General features: G+C 40.2%; 1 protein-coding gene across 1 annotated transcript in view; it reads right to left on the bottom strand.

Moving 5' to 3' along the window:
* Positions 1-24,792, bottom strand: part of LOC118367563 (dynein axonemal heavy chain 7-like) — a 238,437-nt gene that overhangs the window by 67,592 nt on the left and 146,053 nt on the right. Inside the window, 5 exon segments of the mRNA XM_052493948.1 lie at positions 12,346-12,681; positions 13,070-13,203; positions 21,796-21,986; positions 23,839-23,955; positions 23,958-23,992. Of these exon segments, the coding sequence (XP_052349908.1) occupies positions 12,346-12,681; positions 13,070-13,203; positions 21,796-21,986; positions 23,839-23,955; positions 23,958-23,992 (813 nt within the window).

Here is a 24,792-nt window from a genome sequence, read left to right on the forward strand (position 1 = left end):
TATCTGATAGCATGCAACACCCCGAAATACCCGAAGGGGACGTAAACAAAATAATTAGCATAGCCGGCGCTACACAAAACGCAGAAATAAAATATAAAATTCATTACCTTTGAGGATCTTCTTTGTTGGCACTCCTAGATGTCCCATAAACATCACTATTGGGACTTTTTTTTTTATTAAATCGGTCCATATATACCCTAAATATCGATCTATGAATAGTGTGTGATCCAGGAAAAAACTGCGTTTTTAAACGCAACGTCATTTTTTTAAATTAAAAAAGTTGACGATAAACTTTCACAAAACACTTCGAAATACTTTTGTAATCCAACTTTAGGTATTAGTAAACGTTAATAATCTATCAAATTGATCACGGGGCGATGTGTATTCAATAGCGCCACGTCTTGAAATCATGTTCAGAAATTTCTACTCCAAAACATCCTGTCGGAGACCGGAAGGAATGGGCTCTCTCTCTCACTCGTTTGACCAAGAAACAAAGGCCAGGCAATTGACAAGACTGGCGACATCCTGTGGAAGCTGTAGGACTTGCAATCTCAGCCCCATGTAATTTGTCTTCCCATAAACAATACATGCAAGTGGCGCATTGATACATTTTCCAGATTTTGGTGATCAGTTTTTCTTCCGCTTTTCGATGAAACACACGTTATGTTATAGTCACAGCCATGATTTAACCAGTTTTAGAAACGTCAGAGTGTTTTCTATCCACACATACTAATCATATGCATATACTATATTCCTGGCATGAGTAGCAGGACGCTGAAATGTTGCGTGATTTTTAACAGAATGTTCAAAAAAGTAGGGGGTAGGATTAACAGTATTTTCTGGAGGATAAAACTGACATTTTAACTAGCTTTGTATGGATTGCTTAAGGGCAATACTTTAATTAAACAAAATTTCATCTTCAATTAGTCAGAAATTAGGTTGTAATTGGTATAAAGGCAAAAACGCAATTTTTGAAGAAATGATGAGCCTTAATAATCTACTGGAGAACCATTTTGGGTTTAAGTATAATTTATGTATGAGGTTTAACACTAATATTTAATAATTTTAGGCCCCCCAAACTCATATTCATTATATACATAGGCATGCTTAATTTCTCTGGCTTAGCATTCCAAATAAAATGTAACATTTTTTGCTCATATGATTTAAAAAAATGAGTCATCTAGAGAAGGCAGTGCCATGAGTAAGTTAGTAAACTGTGATAGGACCAAAGAGTTCATCAATGTGATTTTTACATAAAAATGTACCTCTCCATGGTCGCAAAATCTTGTCTATGTTTGCTAGCTTTCTATTGAAATTGATTGTGGTAAGTTAATTTATATTTTTGGAGATGTGAATACCAAGTATGTCTACTTCACCTTCCACCCATTTAATTGGTAAGCTAAAAGGTAGTGTAAACACTATTTTTTTACGATCCAATACGTAGTATGGTACACTTGTCATAATTAGGTTTTAATCCAGAGGCTAGAAGTGATCAAGATCTTTAATGAGAATGTGCAGCGATCCAGATTGCGGACTTAGAGTCAAAAAATAGAGTCATCGGCATACATTGACATTTTTGTTTTTTTGTTTTTATCCCCTGGATTTCTATCACATTGATGGTCTCGTTGGATCGAATTATAATAGCTAGCATTTCAATGGCCATAATACATAGACATGGAAACAACGGACAGCTTTGTTTTACTCCTCACAAAAGCTAAATACTTTCTGAGAATTAACGATTATTTATTGTTTTACATCTGGGGTTGCTGTACATAACTTTAACCCATTGTATGACTCACCAAAATGAAAGTAATCCAGGCATTTATATATCAATTCTAGTCATACTTTATCAAAAGCCTTTTAAAAATCTGCTGTGAAGATCAGGCCTGGTATCTTTGATGTTTCATAATGTTCAATTGTTTTAAGTAACTGTCGTATGTTATCTTCAATATATCAAAGTAAGAAACCTGTCTGATCAGGATGAACAATATCTGGTAAAACCTTTTTTATTCTATGTTCTACGCATTTTGGCAGGTTTTCGCATCACAACATGGAACCATGGATGACTCCATCATTTGTAACGAGTTTCTGTAAATTATGAGCTTTGGTTGCGAATGGTATGAACTTTGAACTCTTATTCACGACAGAAGTGATACCTCATAGCCGTTGAGTTAGCGACCGCAACTGCAAACGCAGGTTAGGAAGGAAAAGACAGAGTATCCCATCTACCACACAACGACGTTACTACAACTTATCCAAGTGACCACCAGATTCTACATTACATTCTTCAAACGACAGAGAACTTGGTTTGGCAACACGGCCTTCCATCTACCACCAACCTACTGAAGCGCAGCTCAGAATAAATATTTATTGCATTTTCCTTTTCGAAATGGGCGGTAATTTAGAATGCATAATATAATGTATTCCCACTCTTTCACTCAAACCCCGCCCAGCATCGAATTTCAACGTGAAGGTGACGACCTACACTCCGGAAGGATGAATTTCGACTATACCAGCCAGAATATAGCATGAGCATATAGCATGGCAACTTGGTATGAACTTTGAACCCTTATTCACTAACATGCTGACCAGACAGGACACGTCGCGTGCGCGAACGTTGCAAATTAAATTTAGAAATCCATGTTATTCAATTATTGCACCCACTGCTCGTGCGCGCCAATGAGTGTCTGCGACACCAAGGACTAAAATAGAACTCATTCCTATTTCTGACGCAGATCGCGCTGAAAGTCCTGCCTCCCCCATCTCCTCATTGGTTTATAGAAGTAGGTACCCGCGTGCCATCTCCTAATTGGTTATACCCACGAGGGTGACTGAAAGACAAACTGTTTTGCCGGTAGTTGTGAAAGTACAATGAAAGTTTAGATGCGATCACCATATAAGTTAAACGATGAAAAAGCCTTGAAGGAGGAGAGATGACTAGAAACGATTCGGTTGGTCATTTTATGTTTAGATTAATTGTCGGAGTAGTGCATGGTCCTTGTGCATTTCAGGTAAAATAACAACTCAATGATTATATCCCAGGACAACTTAGCTAACAACAGCAAGCCAGCTAAATAGGACAAATTAACGTTAGCTAGCAAGTGCAAGCTAACTAGCTAAATTGCCATACATGTTTAATGATTTTCGACTTGTCCCCAAATTAATGTCATTGGTTCAGAGTTTGTTTTATATTTTAACCTGCATGTCGTGATCGCGTTTGGTGTGGGGGGGAAATATATTTATGCACGATAGCGCACAATGGCGCATGTGCGCAGCAGTGTGGGTGCAATAGTTGAATAACATGGATTTCTAAATTTAATTTGAGACGCTCGCGCAAGCGACGTGTCTGGTCTGGTCAGCATGTAAGACCATCAGACAATCTTCCTGACTCACGATGCACTTTTGCGTCCAAAGGCAAACCCTTGGCCGCCAATTGGCGTTGGCCAGAGGGAAATATGGACAGTCCCATGATAACATAAATATCTATGCGGGTACTTTTTAAGAGAACTAACCAAATAACATGGAAGACAGTCAGAAAAAAATATAATAGTAACAATAACAGAAAATATTAATAGAAATAACGACAGCACATGCACAGCACAGCATGCTCATATTTAGAAAGGCCTAGCAAGACTGTAAGCAAGTCAGCCCAGCATGCTCACTTCATTTGATTCAATTGTTGGAACATTTTTGAAAAAATGAAGAGAAAACAACCTAAATATATCACAAGACCATTCCTGTTTTATGTCCATTACATGCTAGACATATTTAATGTAGTCCTTACTATATCCTGTTGTATTCCGGCAAAAAACGGAAGAAGGAAAAAGGAACATAGATTCGAACGGCCTCAAATTTTTACTTGCAGTCATTAGTCTTAGGCATCACACTGTCCATAAAGGAATACAACTTACAATCGACTCTGACATAGCCATGGAAAGATGGCCAAGAATACATGCAGTACTGACAATCCAGAGCAAGTAAACCTATAAAACCAACCCTCTCTCCACCCAGGGTCGTTGCTCTATCACCTTGGCTGTTTTACACCTTGGCCTATATCATTAAGATCAAGAATATAAAAGGCAGCATAAATAGCTTATATAGAAATATATAACATACCTCTCTCTCGCATAGAGAAGTGCTTCCAGAAGTCAGTTATTGTGTTGGTTCTACCGTTAACTTTAATCAGTCTATCCCAGTGTTGACAAAACCTAATTAATTTGCCGGTGTGTTTCAGAAAAATAATCATTGTTTACATTTTTATATTGAGATTTATTTTTTAAATGTAAAAGGGTAATGACACCAATTATTTTAGGATATATAGGCCTATTCCAATAGAGAACCTAGGCAGGTTGTTAATTATATAATCCTTTATCCTAAACTAAAAACAACCTTGGTATTTATAATGTACAATCTTGAAATTAAATAAATAAACATTCATAAAGTAAAAAGGTCACCCATCTTCTCCTTCCCCTAAATAAAAATGTGATATTATTTAAGTCCATATAGTCCAAAGTTCCATATTGCTTGAATAGAAACAGGATAAGTTTATCATACCGATCATGCATTACCATAAATCCAACCTTATTTTAAGTTCACATAGTCTACGGTTCCTTACTGCAGTAAACAAATATATAATAAAAAAGTCCACTATGCCAAAAAAAATGTTTTTGTAAAAAACAAATTAATCCATATTTGTACTGCGTAATGCGGTGCAAATATGTATCGGGAACTACTTCAACTGGAGGTAGCTATCACTCACAGCCATGTTGTAATCTTTGAGTCCTTGAACATTTAGTTGTTTACATATAATTTATCGACCACAAGACCATTCTGCTTCCCTGCTCAGAGCCTTTTGAAAGTCATCTCTCCACTATTTAATGGGGAAATTGTTCATGAATAGAGAATGGGGTGTTCTTCAATTCCCAACCCTGTTTTAACAAGGCAACTTTCATTTTGCAGTGGCTTAGCATAGCAACGATCAGACGGGGTCTTCCCTCTGCTCTGCCACCGAAACGGTGAGCCCTTTGAAAATCAATAGTTTCCACCTGTTCGTCCGTCATTTTAAGATTACTGTCACACCCTGATCTGTTTCACCTGTCTTTGAGATTATCTTCACCCCCCTCCAGGTGTCGCCCATCTTCCCCATTATCCCCTGTGTATTTATACCTGTGTTCTCGTTTTGTCTTTTGCCAGATCGTCTTGTTTGTCAAGCCAACCAGCGTTTTTGTCAGCTCCTGCTTTTTCCCAGTCTCTCTGTTCTGGTCCTCCTGGTTTTTGATGCTTGCCTGCTCTGACACTGTACCCACCCGCCTGACCACTCTGCCTGCCCCTGAGCCTGCCTGCCGTCCTGTACCTTTGCCCGTCCTATTCCTTTGCCCCACCTCTGGATCTGGACCTCTGTCTGACCTGACCCTGAGCATGCCTGATGTTCTCTACCTTTGCCCCTGTTGCTGTAATAATCATTCTTACTTTGACACAGTCTGCATCTGGGTATTACCTTGATACCTGATAATTAATCATGAACACCTTGACTTGTCCTCCGTTGACTGATACTTTTCATTTATATTCTCCTTTATTCACATTTTTTTTCATACTTCTGCACTTTAGAGCAAGTAATTTGGCCTTCATTGTTTTAATATCACAACGTAGCCTCTCTGTAGTGCCTTTTAGGGAGTCCATGGTAGTTGTCAATATCTTATTTTCCCCTCGTATTTCTTCCATCAATGTATTACTATAATCCATTACTGTTTTTAAGGCCTCAGCCACCCACAGTAGCCCAGGCAATAGATCCAGCTTTTTTCAACTACTCACTCATGCTTGTAAGCAATGTTCTATATTCTGGAGACATATTTTTAAAAACATCGCCCTCCAATGTTGCATTTTGAATTTTAGAAGGCGGCTTGGCTTCCCTTCCGTTTCACTTGCAGAACTCGACGAAAGGTCTTCTCATGTTCACTTCGATGTATCTGTTTGTTTGTCAAGCATATCAAAATGCGAATCAATAAATAGTTCCATATTCTCTATATTATCCAGAATGTTTATTTCTCAGTCAGCTAATCCTGCATTTTTATGAATAATTCATGGGACAAGCGTGCCTACCACACTGCCACCTGCCATGTCATCAATGCTCCTTTTTCCACTAGGCGATGCTGTTGGTTCATTGATTGTGCAGGGCGGTTTACAGTTCGCCTACAATTATAGTGAAATTGTATTTGATTTTCAATAGCCTAGTAATAGGGAATTGTTTATATTTTCATAGTTAATTGGGTGACATACAGTATTACCTTTAGCTATACTGAATAATATTTTAAATGAAATTGATTGGACATGATTTGGAAAGGCACACACCTGTCTATATAAGGTCCCACAGCGTACAGTGCATATCAGAACAAAAACCAAGCCATGAGGTCGATATAGCCGCAGAGACAGGATTGTGTCGAGGTACAGATGTCTGCAGCATTGAAGGTCCCCAAGAACACCGTGGCCTCCATCATTCTTAAAAGGAAGACGTATGGAACCACCAAGACTCTTCCTCAGGCCTTTATGGTGGAGTGGACAGACAGAAGCCACTCAGTAAAATGCATATTACAAACCACTTGGAGTTTGCCAAAAGGCACCTAAAGACTCTCAGACCATGAGAAACAAGATTCTCTGGTCTGATGAAACCAAGATTGAGCTCTTTGGCCTGAATGCCAAGAGTCATGTCTGGAGGAAACCTGGCACCATCTCTACGGTGAAGCATGGTGGTGGCAACATCATGCTGTGGGCCTCAGACTGGGGTGAAGGTTCACCTTCCAACAGGACTCCAAACCTAAGCACACAGCAAAGACAATGCAGGAGTGGCTTCGGGACAAGTCTCTGAATGTCCTTGAGTAGCCCAGCCAGAGCCCGGACTTGAACCTGATCGAACATTTCTGGAGAGACCTGAAAATAGCTGTGCAGCAACGCTCCCCATCCTCGCTGACAGAGATTGAGAGGATCTGAAGAGAAGTTTTTTTTATTTTTAATACACTTGCAAACATAAAAAAAAAACAATTTTTGATTTGTCATTGTGTGTAGATTGATGAACAAAAAAACGATTTAATATATTTTAGAATAAGGCTATAACGTAACAAATTGTGGAAAAAGTCAAGGGGTCGGAATACTTTCCGAAGCCACTGTATGTTTCGTTGCGCAAATGTGTTACTATCGATGTTCCCGAACAGATTTCACTTGGTTTCCAAAAAAAAGCACTGGGTAGCTACAGGAACAGGGTTGTAGAGCCCATGGCATACATACAAATACTCTTTACATTGCTTGTTCAATGAACCATAAACAATTAATGAACATGCACCTGTGGAACGGTCCTTAAGACACTAACAGCTTACAGACGGTAGGCAAGGTCATAGTTATGAAAACTTAGGACATTAAAGAGGCCTTTCTACTGACTCTGACAAACACCAAAAGAAAGATGCCCAGGGTCCCTGCTCACCTGCGTGTACGTGCATTAGGCATTCTGCAAGGAGGCATGGCCACCTGCAGACCTGCAGATTGCCCTGGCCACCTGCAGATGTGGCCAGGGCAATAAATTGCAATGTCCGTACCGTGAGATGCGTAAGATAGCGCTTCAGGGAGACAGGATGGACAGTGGAGGTGGAGGGTCTGTCATGATCTGGGGCGGTGTGTCACTGCATCATCGGACTCAGCTTGTTGTCATTGCAGACAATCTCAACGCTGTGCGTTACAGGGAAGACATCCTACTCCCTCATGTGGTAGCCTTCCTGCAGGCTCATCCTGACATGACCGTCCAGCATGACAATGCCACCAGCCATACTGCTCGTTCTATGCGTGATTTCCTGCAAGACAGGAATGTCAGTATTCTGCCTTGGCCAGCGAAGAGCCCGGATCTCAATTCCATTGAGCACGTCTGGGACCTGTTGGATCGGAGGGTGAGGGCTAGGGCCATCCCCCCCAGAAATGTCCGGTGGAAGAGTGGGGTAACATCTCACAGCAAGAACTGTCAAATCTGGCGCAGTCCATGAGGAGGAGATGCACTGCAGTACTTAATGCAGCTGGTGGCCACACCCGATACTGACTGTTACTTCTGATTTTCACCCCCCCCCCACACACTTTGTTCAGGGACACATTATTCAATTTCTGTTCGTTGCATGTCTGTGGAACTTGTTCAGTTTATGTCTCAGTTGTTGAGTCTTGTCCATACAACTGTTTACACATGTTTAGTTTGCTGAAAATGAACGCAGTTGGCAGTGAGAGGATGTTTCTTTTTTTGCTGAGTTTATTTCTCAGCTGGTCATATTAAGCACATGCTCTGCTATAAAAAAACGAAGTAGCCTACCCGGCATCATTGAAAAACGGATTGGCGAGAAAGTGCGGAGCATCCATTTGCTATTCGAGTGCATGCAGATGACATGTATTTCTTCCCCTGCTATTGTTCCTGCCCATTGAATAATGGGCCATTCTAAATCAAAACCAATTTTAGCTATTATTAAAGACAATATTCACACTCGCTTCAGGAATGGGAAAAATATCCTTTCTGTTTTATTGAGCTAAGTACAATTATATTCTTCATAATATAAAATAATGGCACGGGACTTCTTAGCATATCTTGACAGCTAAATGAACAAGCCTACAGCCTATGGCATGGTGCATAACTAGATAACATACAGTTGACCAATTCATATTCTGTTCTTCTGAAATACGTTTTCTTCATGCTGTATCATGTTTATTTAGACCTTCCTAAAATAAATATTGGATTTATTATGATGGTGTATATTACATTTATTTATTAGACTTTTTTAAATGTAGAGAGCGGCTTGTATGTAGCTTGTGTCGTATCTTTGGCTTTGCCGGATTAAGTGATATGACATGCTATTCTATAAAATAATTTCTCTATAATTAATATTACCTGATAAAGCTAAATCAGGTCAATGTAATTAACTAGAAAGTCGGGGCACCACGAAATAATGTTTATCGAGCTGTTATTTTCCGAATAAACTCTTAAAGACCTCACTTTATTCAGTCACATCTGAAGGTTGTAAATTCTTGGTTATCTTCACGAACCCTGGCGAACATATTGAATCAGCAAATCAACATTTGGTTTAATTATTAATTTACTAAATACCGAAATAATCAGACAGAATTACATCTGTACAGAATGGACCATACATTGATTACAAATTATGTCATAAAGGAAAACGTCCCTTGCGGACGGAACAGATATGATGGCTGGTTACACAAAGAAAGAGGGTAGGACTTTTTTAAGAAAGAGCAGGAAGACTGAGGAACAAAAAATATTTTGTGTGTCTATCGGGCCGTAGGCAGCTATGCTATCGTGAATACAGTATCTTATGCATTCTAAATAACCGCCCATTTGGAAAAGGAAAGTGCAAGGAATATTTACTCTGAGCTGTGCTTTAATAGGTTGGTCGTAGATGGAAGGTTGGGTTGCCCAGCAGGGATATCTTGTCCTCTGAAGAATGTCTCTGGTGGTAAACTTGATACATTGTAGTGTCGTTGTGTGTGTTAGACTGGGTACGTCGTCCGTTCTTTCCTAGCCCACGTTTACAGCTGCTGCTGCTAACTCAACAAACGGCTAGGAGGTAAGAGTTCAAAGTTCATACCAAGTTGCCATACTTTTAAGCTCGTGCTATATTCTGGCGGGTTTAGTCGAAATTCCTTTTCGGCATGTCAATAGCCACCTTCACATTGAACAAGATGCTAATTTCGTTAGGTTATTATCTGAGCCCTTTTAACGTAGGACCGTCGTCCTCACATCCTCGGAACAGAAAGTAGAATTTTCATCAACGGGTTTATATAGTGGTGAAAGGAGGGCGTGTTTCATTGTTTACAACCAAAGTCTGTTCACTTGGGCGGGGCCTCCGAGTGATCAGAGTTTTTCTATGACAAACCATTCTCTCATTTAAGAAGCTAAAATTACATTTAATCTTTTCACAAATAGTTTCATATTTAAACATTTAAATTGGACAACAATTCCATGTGAATCTGATAACTAGAATGTGTCGACTTTCCAAGATACAGTTTATGTCATCCTGTCATTAGTAGTAATGTCTCAGACAACAACTGATCTGAGATCATATTCATTAAGTACCAACACGTATTTTCAACTGGTTGGATTACCGAAATATGGTTCTGTTTCCCACCTTTCGATGTTACCAGACTCGCTATGTTACAAAGGCTTTACAAAATTCAACTCTATAGAGGAGAGAGAGAGAAAAGGGGAAAGGTATTTATGGGGGTCATAAACCTCCCAAACAGGCCAACATCATGACACTTGTATGCTTGGAGGCCTAGGATGCTAAATGTATTTATGTTAACATAATCAACTCAAACCAATTAACCAATTATATTTTGAAAGTTTGAATAAGTTGTGACGCTCAACTACTGTATGACTCTTCTAACATGCCACTGAAAAGGTCGAAAGTTGCAATTAATTGTATGATGCCTGAAAATACTGCAGAGTAATTCAAAGCCATTTGCAAACAGCAAGTTGGATAGATAGCAAAAACTACTTTGAACCTCATCTAAGGCTGTGCTCTTGTTTCAAACACTATACCATCTTTAAAGGGATAGTTTACTCAGAATACACGTTAACATGATTTTACACCTACCATGGTTGTAGTTGATTCAATAAGGCAGTTTCTGGATATTTTGTTTCCTAATAGCAATATTTTGTTACTGTTAGCATTCTCAGTAACACAACATTAAACTGTTGCTATGCATGTGTAATAAAACTGTATATACTTTTTGAGCAACATTTTATGAGCATGTTGTTACATAATACTGTACACAGAAGGAATAGTCACTGTTCCTTATTCCACTGTAATAATGTAATAACTCTGTTATTATGCAATTAAATCAATTTCCTAAGTCCTATATAACAACAATGTTGCTATTGCATTAAGCAAAGTTACTACATATGTATAGGGACTTCATGTGAAGTGTTACCTTATGTCTCACTCATAATGAAAATGTATGTGTTAGTCATTTTGAAGATGCAAGTGGTCTACTCTAATGTTGAGGTTATTCACGTCCATCATGTATTTAATTCTAGCTAGGCTATATTAATATTCAAGAGCCCTCCAAACCATATGCTTATAATATATTTAGACTGATTCAACTAACTGTATTTTGGTTCTTCATAAAATATTTGGCAGCCATCAGATAAATATTTGTTTTGCTTTCAAATAACTTGCATATATTCAAATACTTTAAAATATTATTTGTTTTTCTGAGACCTGTATTTGAATATCGAAGGAAAACGTTGCCAATAGTTGACTCACCTCCAGTATTCGAAAAGTTGGTATTTTAAAATAGACTACAAGATACAACTATGTTCTGCAAAGGTCTGCTATGGTTCAACACTTCTGACGGTTCGTTACAATATGTCAATGTAGCCTACTTGTATCTGTCCCTACTAAAAAAAAAACATATTTGATAGGTTTAACAGTAGCCAATGATATAGCTTGGTCAATGCTTTGTCAATCATTCAAAGTGGCTACAGTACCAAAAACCCATCATTTGGCAAGAGCTAAAACATTGCCCATGCAAATTATGGAGTGCAAACTCTGACAGCAGACATGCAACAAGTAATTTATTAGTTAGGCTACATGCTGCATTGACAGTTATTCTCATCTGCCATGACTTCTACTCATTATGCAGAGAATATATTTAGTGGGTTATGATGGAACCCCCTCCCCCTACTGTATTTATCTTATGAAGTGGCCATTAAATGTCAGTGATGCCACTGCATTAAATCAAACATACTTGTTGATTAGGGCTGCCAAGACTCTAGGACTGTAGCCTGTTCTGCAGTCTGCTTCGAGCTAGTGTGTTTTGATGTGTCTGTCAATGCATTAGGCGTCCATTTTGGATTAGGTTAAAGGAGCAAGCAGTATTCACAACTTTTAAAGGCTGTCACATACACACACTGCCAGGCCGGACAGTAATGTGTCAATAAGCTACAGCTATGTAACCAGCAATGTCTTTGTCTGTGACAACAGACAACCAATTATTTACCGTAAGGATAGGAAGGGGTGGGGAGCTCACTCACTTGAATGAGTAGTTTATCTACTTTTTATTTCCTTTTTCACCACTCTTTGGGGCCATATTTATGCAGGGTATATGAATGCACTGACATTCAAGCTTATTTGTCCTATGCTAGACAATGTTAAAAATGTCAATTGACTTCAATGGAACACTTCCGCTTACTAACTTTCAGCATCCACATGACACGCTAAAAATGTGTGGAAATCAAAAACACACTATCTGCAATATTTGTATTCTGCAAAAAATATTTTCATCACAATTTGCTAATTAGCTAGCTACCTCTGGTCCAGGATGTCACTCTTGTCCGAGTTGTCGATGGAAGCGATGAAGAGGTTGATGAACCAGGTGAGCGAGTACTGGTACATGGGCTCGATGTTGGCCAAGTCTGCGATGGAGAAGAAGAGGATGGCAGAGTGCACAGCAATGGGAGTGTAACCCATGCGTGTCTCGTCGATCTTCACCTCCGTCACCTCGGCGATGGCCTGCTTCTCCGAGATCTCGTTGGCCAGAACCTTAGACGAGGAGAGGATCTTGACGGCCGTCTCATCCTCCAGGATGTTGCCCTCTGAAGAGGACAGCACCTCCAGGATCTTGTCCTCGATCTCCTGCAGCTGCCTGGGGGGAGGGGGTGAAAAGGTCATGTGATTAGTACCAGAGTCTATTGTGCTACCTGTTCCTTTGTTTGAACAGACTGAATGATTGGAACTCCCCCATTTGTTGATCATGATTTCCTTTTTAAAATGTATTTATTTATTGGTATTGCTTAAATCAAACGTCTCTGGTGATCATGTGACGTAGCCTATGACATTAACTTTTGGCAATGCAGATTTCTATCAAACAAAAACAAATCTTTACATGTGCTCGCTCTCTCTCTCTAAGACATATGTTAGTAAGGAACTCCCCTCACCTGGTTGTCTAGGTCTTAATTGAAAGAAAAACTCAAAACCAACAGACACTAGGCCCTCCATGGAATAAGCTTGACAACCCTGCACTAAGCCATTACCTCTTGTTCTCGGCCCCCTGCAATATGAGGGCCTGTTTCTCCTCCTCCAGGTCAGGCCTCTCCCTGGCCACCACGATGCCCAGCAGCTGGTCCTGCATGCCCTCGGGGGTGATCATAAAGTTCAGCAGGGTCACCTACAGTGCAAACAAACACAATACATCAACCTTCACAAATGACAAACATCCACTATAGAGTTTACAGTAGTGTGTGGGGTGGCAGTTAGCCTAACAGTTAAGAGGCCGCTGGTTCAAATCCCCGAGCCGACAAGGTGAACAACCCTAATTGCTCATGCGGATAAGAGCGTCTGCTAAAATGAGAGTGAGAGTGAGAAAAAAATATCTCCTTTAGGTGTGCTCATTTAATGGTTCTCACTTCACTACTATCCAATCCCACAGTGGTAACTTTTACCTTAAGCTACTGTAATAGCCTTTTTTTAAAGCTACAGGAATAGCCTTTTTCCTCTATCACAAGTGAGAGAAGTGAGCACATCTCAACCCACACATCCAGTCCTTAGGGCCTACTATCCTAGAGGTTAAAAGCCTATATCTGGTATCTACTCCCCACTCTAATAAATGAGTGCACTTCTCCAGGCATCTAATTAAATTTATATTAATGCTAAGGCCTGCTCAGCTGGTGGTAAAGACTCTCAAAGCCTGTATAAATCCCAGAGCTGCCATTTTCAAATCATTTTCAAATCTGTGCTCCCTGCAGTTCCTTTGGCCTGGCTTAAAAGGTGTATATGAAACATTTTAGCAGGGCAAACAACTGTTACAAAACAACTCAACAACCACCCAGTAGCCTATTCACAACAAATAGTAATCTAATTTCACCCCTAAAACTACTTTTTATGTGCATTTGAAGAGACATCACTGGGGGAACCACTGAGTGCGCACTGGCACTGCAAACATTGTGCACATGTAGCTATCCTATGAAATGATTTTGCAACAAAATGTTCTGACACAATTTTTATTTAAAAAATTCTGACACAATATACCAGCACACAAATTAGATGTGACAATGTTTTGGATAAATCATTTACAGATCCACAGTCCATGTCAATAGAGATGAATAGGTGACAAGGTGATTTGCAAAGCCTATTCATCACTGAGATGTGCCGATCACAACAGCTGTAAAATCATAATAACACAGTAATTTTACAACAAAAAATAAAAAAACATAGGGATGGATTGATCAGGGGATATTCATTCAATAAAAAAACTGTTATCTGTCCAACTCAATGCCTATCCACGGGAGTAGACTACCCATACATCCAAAAGACTACTGACTGGGAACATTCGGAAAGTATTCAGACCCCTAGACTTTTTCCACATTTTGTTACCATTACAGTCTTATTCTAAAATGTATTAAACTGTTGTTTTTTTCCCTCATTAATCTACACACAATACCCCATAATGAGAAAACAAAATGTTTTTTTTAATGTTTGCTAATTTATAGAAAATAAAAAACAGAAATATCACATTTACCACAAGTATCATAAGTATTCAGACCATTTACTCAGTACTTTGTTGAAGAACCCTTGGCCATGATTACAGCTTCAAGACTTCTTGGGTATGACGCTACAAGCTTGGCACACCTGTATTTGAGGAGTTTATGCCATTCTTCTCTGCAGATCCTCTCAAGGTCTGTCAGGTTGGATGGGGAGCGTTGCTGCACAGCTATTTTCAGGTCTCTCCAGAGATGTTCGATTGGGTTCAAGTCTGGTTTCTGGCTGGTCCACTCAAGGTCATTCAGAGACTTGTCCCGAAGCCACTCCTGCATTGTTTTGTCTGCGTGGTTAGGGTCATTGCCCTGTTGGAAGGTGAAACTTCTCCCAGTCTGAGGTCCTGGGTGCTCTGGAGCAGGTTTTCATCAAGGATCTCTCTGTACATCTTTGCCTCGATCCTGATTAGTCTCCCAGTCTCTGCCACTGAAAAATATCCCCACAGCATGATGCTGCCACCACCATGCTTCACTGTAGGGATGGTGCCAGGTTTCACCAGACTGATGCTTGGCATTCAGGCCAAAGTATTCAATCTTTGTTTCATCAAACCAGAGAATCTTGTACCTTTTACTGAAGAGTGGTTTCCGTCTGGCCACTCTACCATAAAAGGCCTGATTGGTGGAGTGCTGCATAGATGGGATAACTTTCCAGAAGGACAACCAACTCTAGAGCCCTGTCAGAGTGACCATCAGGTTCCTTGTCACCTCCCTGACCAAGGCCCTTCTCCCCCGATTGCTCAGTTTGACTGGGGAGAGCTCTATAGGAAGAGTCTTGGTGGTTCCAAAATTCTTCATTTTAGAATAAGGCCGTAATGTAGCAAAAATGTGGAAAACGTCAAGAGGTCTGGATACTTCCCGAATGCTAGCTGCCATGGTCTCATCTTAGAAAACATGCCATGGTCTGTGCCTAGAAAACTCCTTGGACTAGCTAGCCAATTATTCAAGCAATTATTGGAGGGGCAGTACAGCGCACTAACAAGGCCCTCGTCTCCACATTTAGCTACTACTAGGCTACTGTATTGTGGTCGCAGTATTGACAACAGAAATGCTAAGGTCATTTCAATAAATCAATGAAGTAGTTCAAAAAGAGGTAGCCTACCTTTGACTGGCTGTCATGTTCCAGTAGACCTAAATGAGTTTATAATGATTTTTTTTTTCAACTGCGATTATTATCCAACCAAGTAGGCAGACCTAATTATTGTGTATTCATTGTTTCATTGTGTGAATTGTTTGCCCTTTGGTTGTTTATTTTTTTTTAATCAATTCTCCATTACCTAGGTCACCAGTAGGCCTAGTACATATACTGTTAATCACCAGTCGTTTGGTTACATTAATTTCTGTTAATGCATGTATTAAAACGTCTTATGGCTTGGGGGCAGTATTTCGACATCTAGATGAGAAGCATGCCCAAAGTAAACTGCCTGTTACTCAGGCCCAGAAGCTAGGATATGCATATAATTGGTAGATTTGGATAAGAAACACTCTAAAGTTTTCGAAACGGTTAAATTATGTCTGAGTATAATAGAACTGATATGGCAGGCAAAAACCTGAGGAAAATCCATCCAGGAAGTAGGATTTTTTTGATTTGGGTATTTTCAATTGAATGCCTATAGAGTATCTATTGGGTTAGGACCCAGATTGCAGTTCCTATGGCTTCCACTAGATGTCAACAGTCTTTAGACATTTTGTCAGGCTTGTTTTCTGAAAAAGGTAGAAGAATGAGACCTTTCTCTCAGTGGACTGAGGAAGAACGCAGAGCTGGTTTGCACGCATGACCGAATGCACGCCCTTCGTTGTTTTTCCTTTCTATTGAATGCGCTATTGTCTGGTTTAAATAGTCGATTATTTAGACAATTGACAACCTGAGGAATTATTAATTATAAACATCGTTTGACATGTTTCGGCGAACTATACTTTATTAGGATATATTCTACTGCGTGAATTGACCGCCTTGGAGCCAGTGGATTACTGAACAAAACACGCCAACAAAACAGAGTTTTTCGGATATAAAGAGGGACTTTATTGAACAAAACACACATTTATTGTGTAGCTGGGACTCTTGTGACTGTAACCATATGAAGATCTTCAAAGGTAAGTGATTATTTTTATCACTATTTCTAACTTTTGTAATTCCTTTACTTGGTTGTAAAATGTTTGTATGCTTTTGTAAGCGGAACAGTGTCCTCAGATAATCGCATGGTATGCTTTTGCCGTAAAGCCTTTTGAAATCTGACAAAGCGGCTGGATTAATAAGAAGTTCATCTTTAAGCTAATGTATAACACTTGTATTTTTTATGAATGTTCATTATGACTATTTCTGTATTTTGAATTTGGCGCTCTGCAATTTCACCGGATGTTGTCGAGGTGGGTCGCTAGCGGAACACCTGCGCCAGAAAGGTTAATTACAGTGATTTACCATTCTCATTCTCGGATTGGAAACATTGTTTGTGGAGATCACAACATGCCACACTTGCGAGAAACAAGTTTTGGTTCATTTCATAACCATTACGAGTTTCTGACATTTTTTTCATTGTCTTTTGTTTGGAGTACTCCATGAGAGCAATGAGCATGTGTCTGGTTTCTTTTTCCTAATAATGTTGAGGGAGCACACAACAGTAGACCTACCTGTTCTTCTGCGTGCAAAAGTAGGAAAGTGCTCATTTGGCAATGTTCGAATTCTGATGGCATAACTCACAATGTCCACCACTAATAAGCTGAGCTTCTCAGTCATTTTTTCTTCACCTCACACAGTAAGTCAACAACGTCTGTTTTTTTAACAGCCATTGGGAATGTTAGTTCCTCAGAATTTGAAAGCTCTTTCCAACATCGAAACAACTCATGAACAACAGCATGTTACAATCTCTGATGTATCTCTGGAAGGCAACCCTTGCTCGAATTTCGTATACCTTGTTGTCAAGAGACTGGTCATTGGCGAGAAGTATACTCGGGAAAAGTGAGCGATGTGCCCGTCTACGTACCCTGACCAGAAGACCGCTGCGTCTGCCCCTTCTCCGGCTCCGGTGTTTTGGGTGGCCTACTGAGTCCAAACAGAGGATCCGCTTCGGGAAAATCATATTCCTGGTCGTAATATTGACGTTGCTATTAAATCCAACAGTTCTTCCCGGTTGTATGTAATAAGACTTAGTATTTCCTGGGTTAACAGTGTAAGAAATAAAAACAAAATACTGCATAGTTTCCTTAGAACGCAAAGCGAGGCACCCATCTCTGTCGGCGCCATGTAGCTAGAGGTGAAGTGACTATGCAGAGATAATAAAAAGCGAGTTGCAGCAGTGTACAAAAGGGAGGGAGGTTCAATGTAAATTGTCCAGTGGCGATTTTATTAATTGTTCAGAAGTCTTATGGCTAAGGGGTAGAAGCTGTTGAGGAGCCTTTTGATCCTAGACTTGGCGCTCCGGTACCTCTTGCCTTCCGGTAGCAGAGAAAACCGTCTATAACTTGGGTGACTGGAGTCTGACAATTTTATGGGCTTTCATCTGACACTGCCTATTGTATAGGTCCTTGATGGCAGGAAGCTTGGCCCCAGTGATGTACTGGGCCGTACACACAACACTCTGTAGCGCCTTAGGGTCAGATGCTGAGCAGTTGCCATAGGGGGTGATGCAACCCGTCAGGATGCTCTCCATGGTGCAGCTGTATAACCTTTTGAGGATCAGGGTCTCCTGAGGGGGAAAAGTTTTGTTGTGCATTCTTCACGACTGTCTTGATATGTTTGGACCATGATAGTTTGTTAGTAATGTGGACACCAAGGAACTTGAAACTGTCGACCTGGTCTACTACAGCCCCTTCGATGTTAATGGGGGCATATTCGGCCTGCCTTTTCCTGTAGTCCACTATCAGCTCCTTTGTCTTGCTCACGTTGAGGGACAGGTTGTTGTCCTGGCACCACACTTCCAGTTCTCTGACCTCCTCCCTATAAGCCGTTTCATCGCTCTTGCCTTTAGCTCGATACGGATGTTGCCTGTAATCCATGGCTTCTGGTTGGGATATGTACGTACAGTCACTGTGGGGACGACGTCGTCAGTGCACTTATTGATGAAGCCGATGACTGAGGTGGTGTCATCTGCGTCATCTGACCACTTCCATATTGAGCGAGTCACTGGTACTTCCTGTTTTAGTTTTTTGCTTGTAAGCAGGAATAAGGAGGATATAATTATGGTCAGATTTGCCAAATAGAGGGCGGGAGAGAGCTTTGTATGCATCTCTGTGTGTGGAGTAAAGGTGGTCTAGTATTTATTTTTCTCTGGTTGCACATGTGACATGCTGGTAAATATGTGGTAAAAATGATTTACGTTTGCCTGCATTAAAGCCCCCGGGACTAGGAGCGCCGCTTCTGGGTGAGCATTTTCTTCTTTGCTTATGGCCTTATAGAGTTTTTTGAGAGTGGTCTTAGTGCCAGCTTCGTTCTGTGGTGGTAAATAGACGGCTACAAATAATATAGATGAGAACTCTCTTGGTAGTGTGGTCTACAGCTTATCATAAGGTACTCTAACTCAGGCGAGCAATACCTTGAGACTTCTTTAATATCAGACAGCGCGCACCAGCTGTTACTGACAAATATACACACACCCCTTGTCTTAACTTGCGGTAAGCATTTCTGTTCCGCCAGTGCACGGAAAACCCCGCTAGCTCTATATTGTCCGCATCGTTGTTCAGCCACGTCTCGGTGAAACATAAGATGCTACAGTTTTTGAGGTCCCGTTGGTTGAACAATCTTAATTGTAGGTCATCAATTTCATTTTCCAATGATTGCACGTTATCAAAAATAATAGATGGCAGTGGGAGTTTACTCGCTCTGGCAGCCTGATCAGGCAGCCTGATCTGTGGCCCCTTTTCCTGCATCTTTTCTTCACGCAAAAGGCGTGGATCTGGGCCTGGTCCAATGAAAGCAGGATATCCTTCTTGTTGGACTCATTAAAGGAAAAGGTTTATTTCAGTCCGCAGTGAGTAATCGCTGTTCTGATATCCAGAAGTTATTTTTGGTCAGAAGAGATGTACACAATAAGTGAAAAAATAATTTCACAAAAAAATTAACAAAATAGCACAGTTGTTTGGGAGAATGTAAAATGTCAGCCATGTTCTTCGGTGCCATCTTCTTCTTTATCAAGCCTTGGTGTGAAAGAGCAAAACATCATGATCTGATCTCCCTATTTCCAGTGAAAACATCATAAAAAACTGCTGTTTGTCCCTAGCTCACTGGTGCGCGAATAGGCTATTTGATACAATGTTGCAAGTTTGCTGGCTACAGCTTCAGGCCGAAACAGTGGATGATTTGATACAATGTTGTGCTTCACTAGCAATAGCTCAAGTCAAGACAGAAAGAAAGGGAGGCAGACAGGCGGAGTAGAGAGATGATTGTGAAATATTTTCTACTGTTTGTACTTGTCGGCTGTAGGCCTATGTATTTTAGTTGATGATTAAGTTATAGCGTTACTCCTGCATTTGCCTATAGGCTATCACTGAGTTCTATGCGCTCGTTTCTTTAGCTGCCAATGGATAATCGTGTATCAATGTGTCCAAATGGCAGAGGCTAGTGCTCTCGCCATAGTTGCATTTTTACTTTTAGCATTGTATCGTTTTACTTCAGATTTTTATGATTAAGCATTTTTTTGTTGTTTTGTTATTTTGATTTTGAGAAACTAAACAAAGGCCCATCGAACTGATCAGTTCTGGCACCGGAGCTGGGCCTGCTCCGATTGGAGGTATTGTGCTTCAGATATGGCTTGATGGGAAGAATGAGAGCCTATCATGAGAGTGTACTGTAGGCTGTCAGGAAAAAGTCTGCTCGTAAAAAACGAGCTGAATCTATTTAATGGGGGCCTATAAAAAACAGGCGGGTGGCCCTGCAAATAGATGCTTGAAATGCGAACCTTGGTAATGCCTTTTTTTCTCCCTAATGCAATTCACTTTATATGTGCATTTTCTGAAAATTGCTTTTTCTGGGGGCCTGCCCGAGGACACACACACTCACTTGCTTGTATTGGTGTTGCTTTGTTAAATGGGACAATATTGAGTGATTGGCTGATGTGTTTTGGGGGGTAAATGCATCTTTGCTCAAGTGCTGTGACCCTGAAACTGCAGTGCGTAACTCGCTGTAATCTTCACTCCCTTCCCTCTTTGAGAGATATCATACTTTCGCAGCAGCTGTCTGAAACTCTGTCTGAAAAGCACTGCAATTATTAAGTAGAGTGGATCTGGTGCACAGTTTTGTTCTAAGAGCAGTACCATATTTGATGTGTAGAACATCATTTCAAAGTCTGAATGTTACAATTTTCATTTTAAAATAAGAGGCCTATTATAATCATAGACTATGCTCCAATGCTACAACGATGCTCAGCCATTTTGTATGGAGCAGATACAGTTTCTAAAGACTACATGGGGAGGAGAAAGGTATAGCCAGACTCCCCTATAATTCTGCATTGTATCATTTTCACTTCACTTAGCACAGACAGCAAAAGATTGTGCATCTGCATGCCAGTGAGCTCCGGGAAGCGTGAATGAGCAGTAAAGGCTCATTAGAAGAAACTTACACCTGCCTCAGGCACATATGCTGCTCGGCTATGGATAGCAACACACATACTGTAAAGTCACATATGGGGAAGAACAGAGTCTATGCAGAAGTATTGTGCTGCAAAAGGTGTCGTCGTTCTAAGGAGGTAGAAGTGTTAGCGAGGCCTCGCTTTGAAATGAAGCCTTGCAAGTTGTGTTGTTGAAGCCTTGCAACTGTTGTGTTGTATTTCATTGTATTAAAAAAGGGATGAATTATCCTAATTACAAATATTATCAAATAAAGTTGCATTTTACAATGGAGAGCAGAATGATCTGTTTCCTCTTTTAAAAAAATGTTGAATGAAAACATATACATTTCAGTTTTTAATGTTTTTTTGGGGTCCTGTGCAGTTGAAAATCAAACAAATACGTGTGAACACCAAACATTTCTTATTATATTAACTTATTTTGTAAGAAATACTGAATTGTGCTTGGGTGCCAATACTGTATATTTGACAGCATCTGTAATTAAGAATTATTTTGCAATGCATCAAACTTCAACAATAAAGTATAACGGAGGCATGTTACAAATCAGTTTGTGTGTGTGTGAGTGAGTGTTTGCGTGTGTGTGAGTGTGCATATGTTCCTCCCTCCTCTCTGTGTGTGTCCTGTGTGTGTTGCGCGTATGTGTGTGTGTGTGTGTTCTATGGTGGTCTAACCTTAACAGAAGTTTCAGGCAGGTAGTGGGGGTTGCGGAGCTTGGTGGTGATGTAGAAACGGAAGTCCGGGGCATACTCGATAGTGGAGTCTCCCAGGCGGATGCAGATGGCACCGCCCTGCTTGAAGGTCTGCTTCAGCAGCAGGGGCTCCAGAATGGCATCCAGCTCCTCACCAATGTTCTCCAGGAGCACTGAGAAACAGCAGGGCTTTGTTAAAAAATACTGAGCAGATAAATGAGTGCAAAACTTATTAGAACAAAATATGTAAAAACATACCAATTTTACCTTCTGGGAAGAGTGTTGTGTTTGCAACATTTAGTTGTAAAACGGTTTATTTCCAGGTTAGACCACACTTGGCAAATTATAGACCACTCTTTAATACATCTGCTTTGAGCTGATACCCCTGAAATAACATAATAAGAATAGGCAACTTTGACCCCCCTTCCAACATCCTCTGGTTAGCTCTGTGACACTCCATTATAGGACCCTCAAGGACCATGGTACTACGCTTCCAAGCAGACAATTACTAGTCATTAGTTATGTCAAACAGAAACTTTTGTTACTATGTCTTCATCATTCCACTGGGGATGCCTATTTGTTTTCTGCACTTTGCCTTTGGATAGGCTATCGTGGATGTGATTAAGAATCCAAATGCATTTTCTCATAATAATGAGTTGAATAGAGAGATATAGAATGGGCATTTACAGTGAAATACATATATGAAAAGCAATATATCGGGGGAGCAAACAGGAGGCGAACATAACACACAGTTCTGTTTCTCTCTAGACTATTTGTTCTATTTGTACCCTTTGAATTGATATGTAGGCCACGCGTGTTTTTTAAATTTATGTAGTTTTGTCCTCGAGCCATTCTTGTCTATTAAAGTTCTGTATTATGTCATGTTTCATGTTTTGTGTGGACCCCAGGACGAGTAGCTGCTGCTTTTGCAACAGCTAATGGGGATCCAAATAAAATACCAAAAAATATCAATACCAAATACAAGGACACAGCACTTGTAAATGCTGTTCCTGTTGTCTGCAAGTACATATTGACCTGACAGATAACCCGAGTTGGGCTTTGTTTTTATATTTATGCTTTGTATCGCTCTCACAGCCTATGCCGCTACAAGAGCTACTGGATTGGTAAAAGCTTGTTTGTTTTTTATTGTGAACAATTGAATCAAACAGATTAAAAAACACATGAATCATTATAAAAGGTACGAGGACAAAATTACATTTGATGTGGTATACACATCCACCCCAATTTAAAAAACAATATTTAACAATATTAGCATTTTTTTTAAAAGCACATATGGTTCTTCGTTGCAAGGGTTACATTTTCTACGCAGTTTTGTAAAACTAATAAATACTGAGGGCACAACAGTCAAGTCTATACGATGGCGGTGGAAATTGAGGCAATGCAAAAACTAAAGGTCCTTAAGGGACCTCTTAGAGAGAACAACACAAACAACCACCCTAATAAAGATTGCATCCATCTACCCACAAAGATGATAGTCAGCTTCCCTCTTCCCACAAAGAGACATGGATTTAACCAAGGGTTCAACCAACACAGTTAGTTGAACACACATCTAATTTGTTATGTACAGTAGCGCATATAAATGTAATCTATTTCTATGCAGTAGACTGTGTTTACTCCATCCCAAGGGTCCTGGGGGTGTAGATGTAAATGTATCTAAAACTGTAAGTATCATTAAAACTCTCGCCCTTAAGAATAGAAAAATAGAATAGATTACTCGTTGGTTATTACTGCATTGTCGGAACTAGAAGCACAAGCATTTCGCTACACTCGCATTAACATCTGCTAACCATGTGTATTTGACATCACATTTCTGTGTTCTCTGATCCTGAATACAGATTCACATCTGTATCTGTTATTGTGGTGAAGGGAGACTCCTTCAGGTGACCAGAAGTACTGCACCAACCAGAGGCTAGTAGTTTTAGTCTGGCATCCAAACTCATGTGCTCAGTTTAACCATAGTTCCACTTCACAATATAGTTTGGATTCTAGGCTATGGGAGTTCACCTGGTGTGCCAAACTGGATGCAGTTCTCCAGGGTGCGCACAAAGTCTCCGTCGCTCAGTTTGATGATGTGCAGACAGTTGGCCTTCTCCATGTTCTTTACCCACTTGTTTGCCTGGCCCTGGGGTCGATCATCAGGGGCCACCTTCGGGCATTGCTGCACACACACACACACACACACACACACACACACACACACACACACACACACACACACACACACACACACACACACACACACACACACACACACACACACACACACACACACACACACACACACACACACACACACACACACACACAGAGAAAACAGTAAGGCACAATTGATACATGACACACACGGCAGGCACACACACACTCACACTGGGAGGACAGTGTGGCCAGGGCTCAAAATTAAAGGAGTCCCGTCATTCTGGGGACGATAAAAATTATGCCTGTGATGGTTCAAAACAGACAGATGGGACAGATGAGGGACGATAAACCAGAAAAATATATAACAGTGGTTCGATACTAAAATGTTTAAACACAAAGACAAGGTTGAAACAGATCACAACATTTACAGTTGAAGTCAGAAGTTTACATACACTTAGGTTGAAGTTATTAAAACAAATTTTCCAACCACTCCACAAATTTCTTGTTAACAAACTATAACAAAGTATAGTTTGGCAAGTCGGTTAGGACATCTACTTGTGCATGACACAAGTCATATTTCCAACAATTGTTTACAGACAGATTATTTCATATATAATTGACTGTATCACAATTCCAGTGGGTCAGACGTTTACATACACTAAGTTGACTATGCCTTAAACAGCATGGAAAATTCCAGAAATTATGTCATGGTTTTAGAAGCTTCTGATAGGCTAATTGACATCATTTGAGTCAATTGGAGGTGTACCTGTCGATTTATTTCAAGGCCTACCTTCAAACTCAGTGGCTCTTTGCTTGACATCA

This window comes from Oncorhynchus keta, chromosome 34 (assembly GCF_023373465.1).
Source record: "Oncorhynchus keta strain PuntledgeMale-10-30-2019 chromosome 34, Oket_V2, whole genome shotgun sequence".
Lineage (NCBI taxonomy): Eukaryota > Metazoa > Chordata > Actinopteri > Salmoniformes > Salmonidae > Oncorhynchus > Oncorhynchus keta.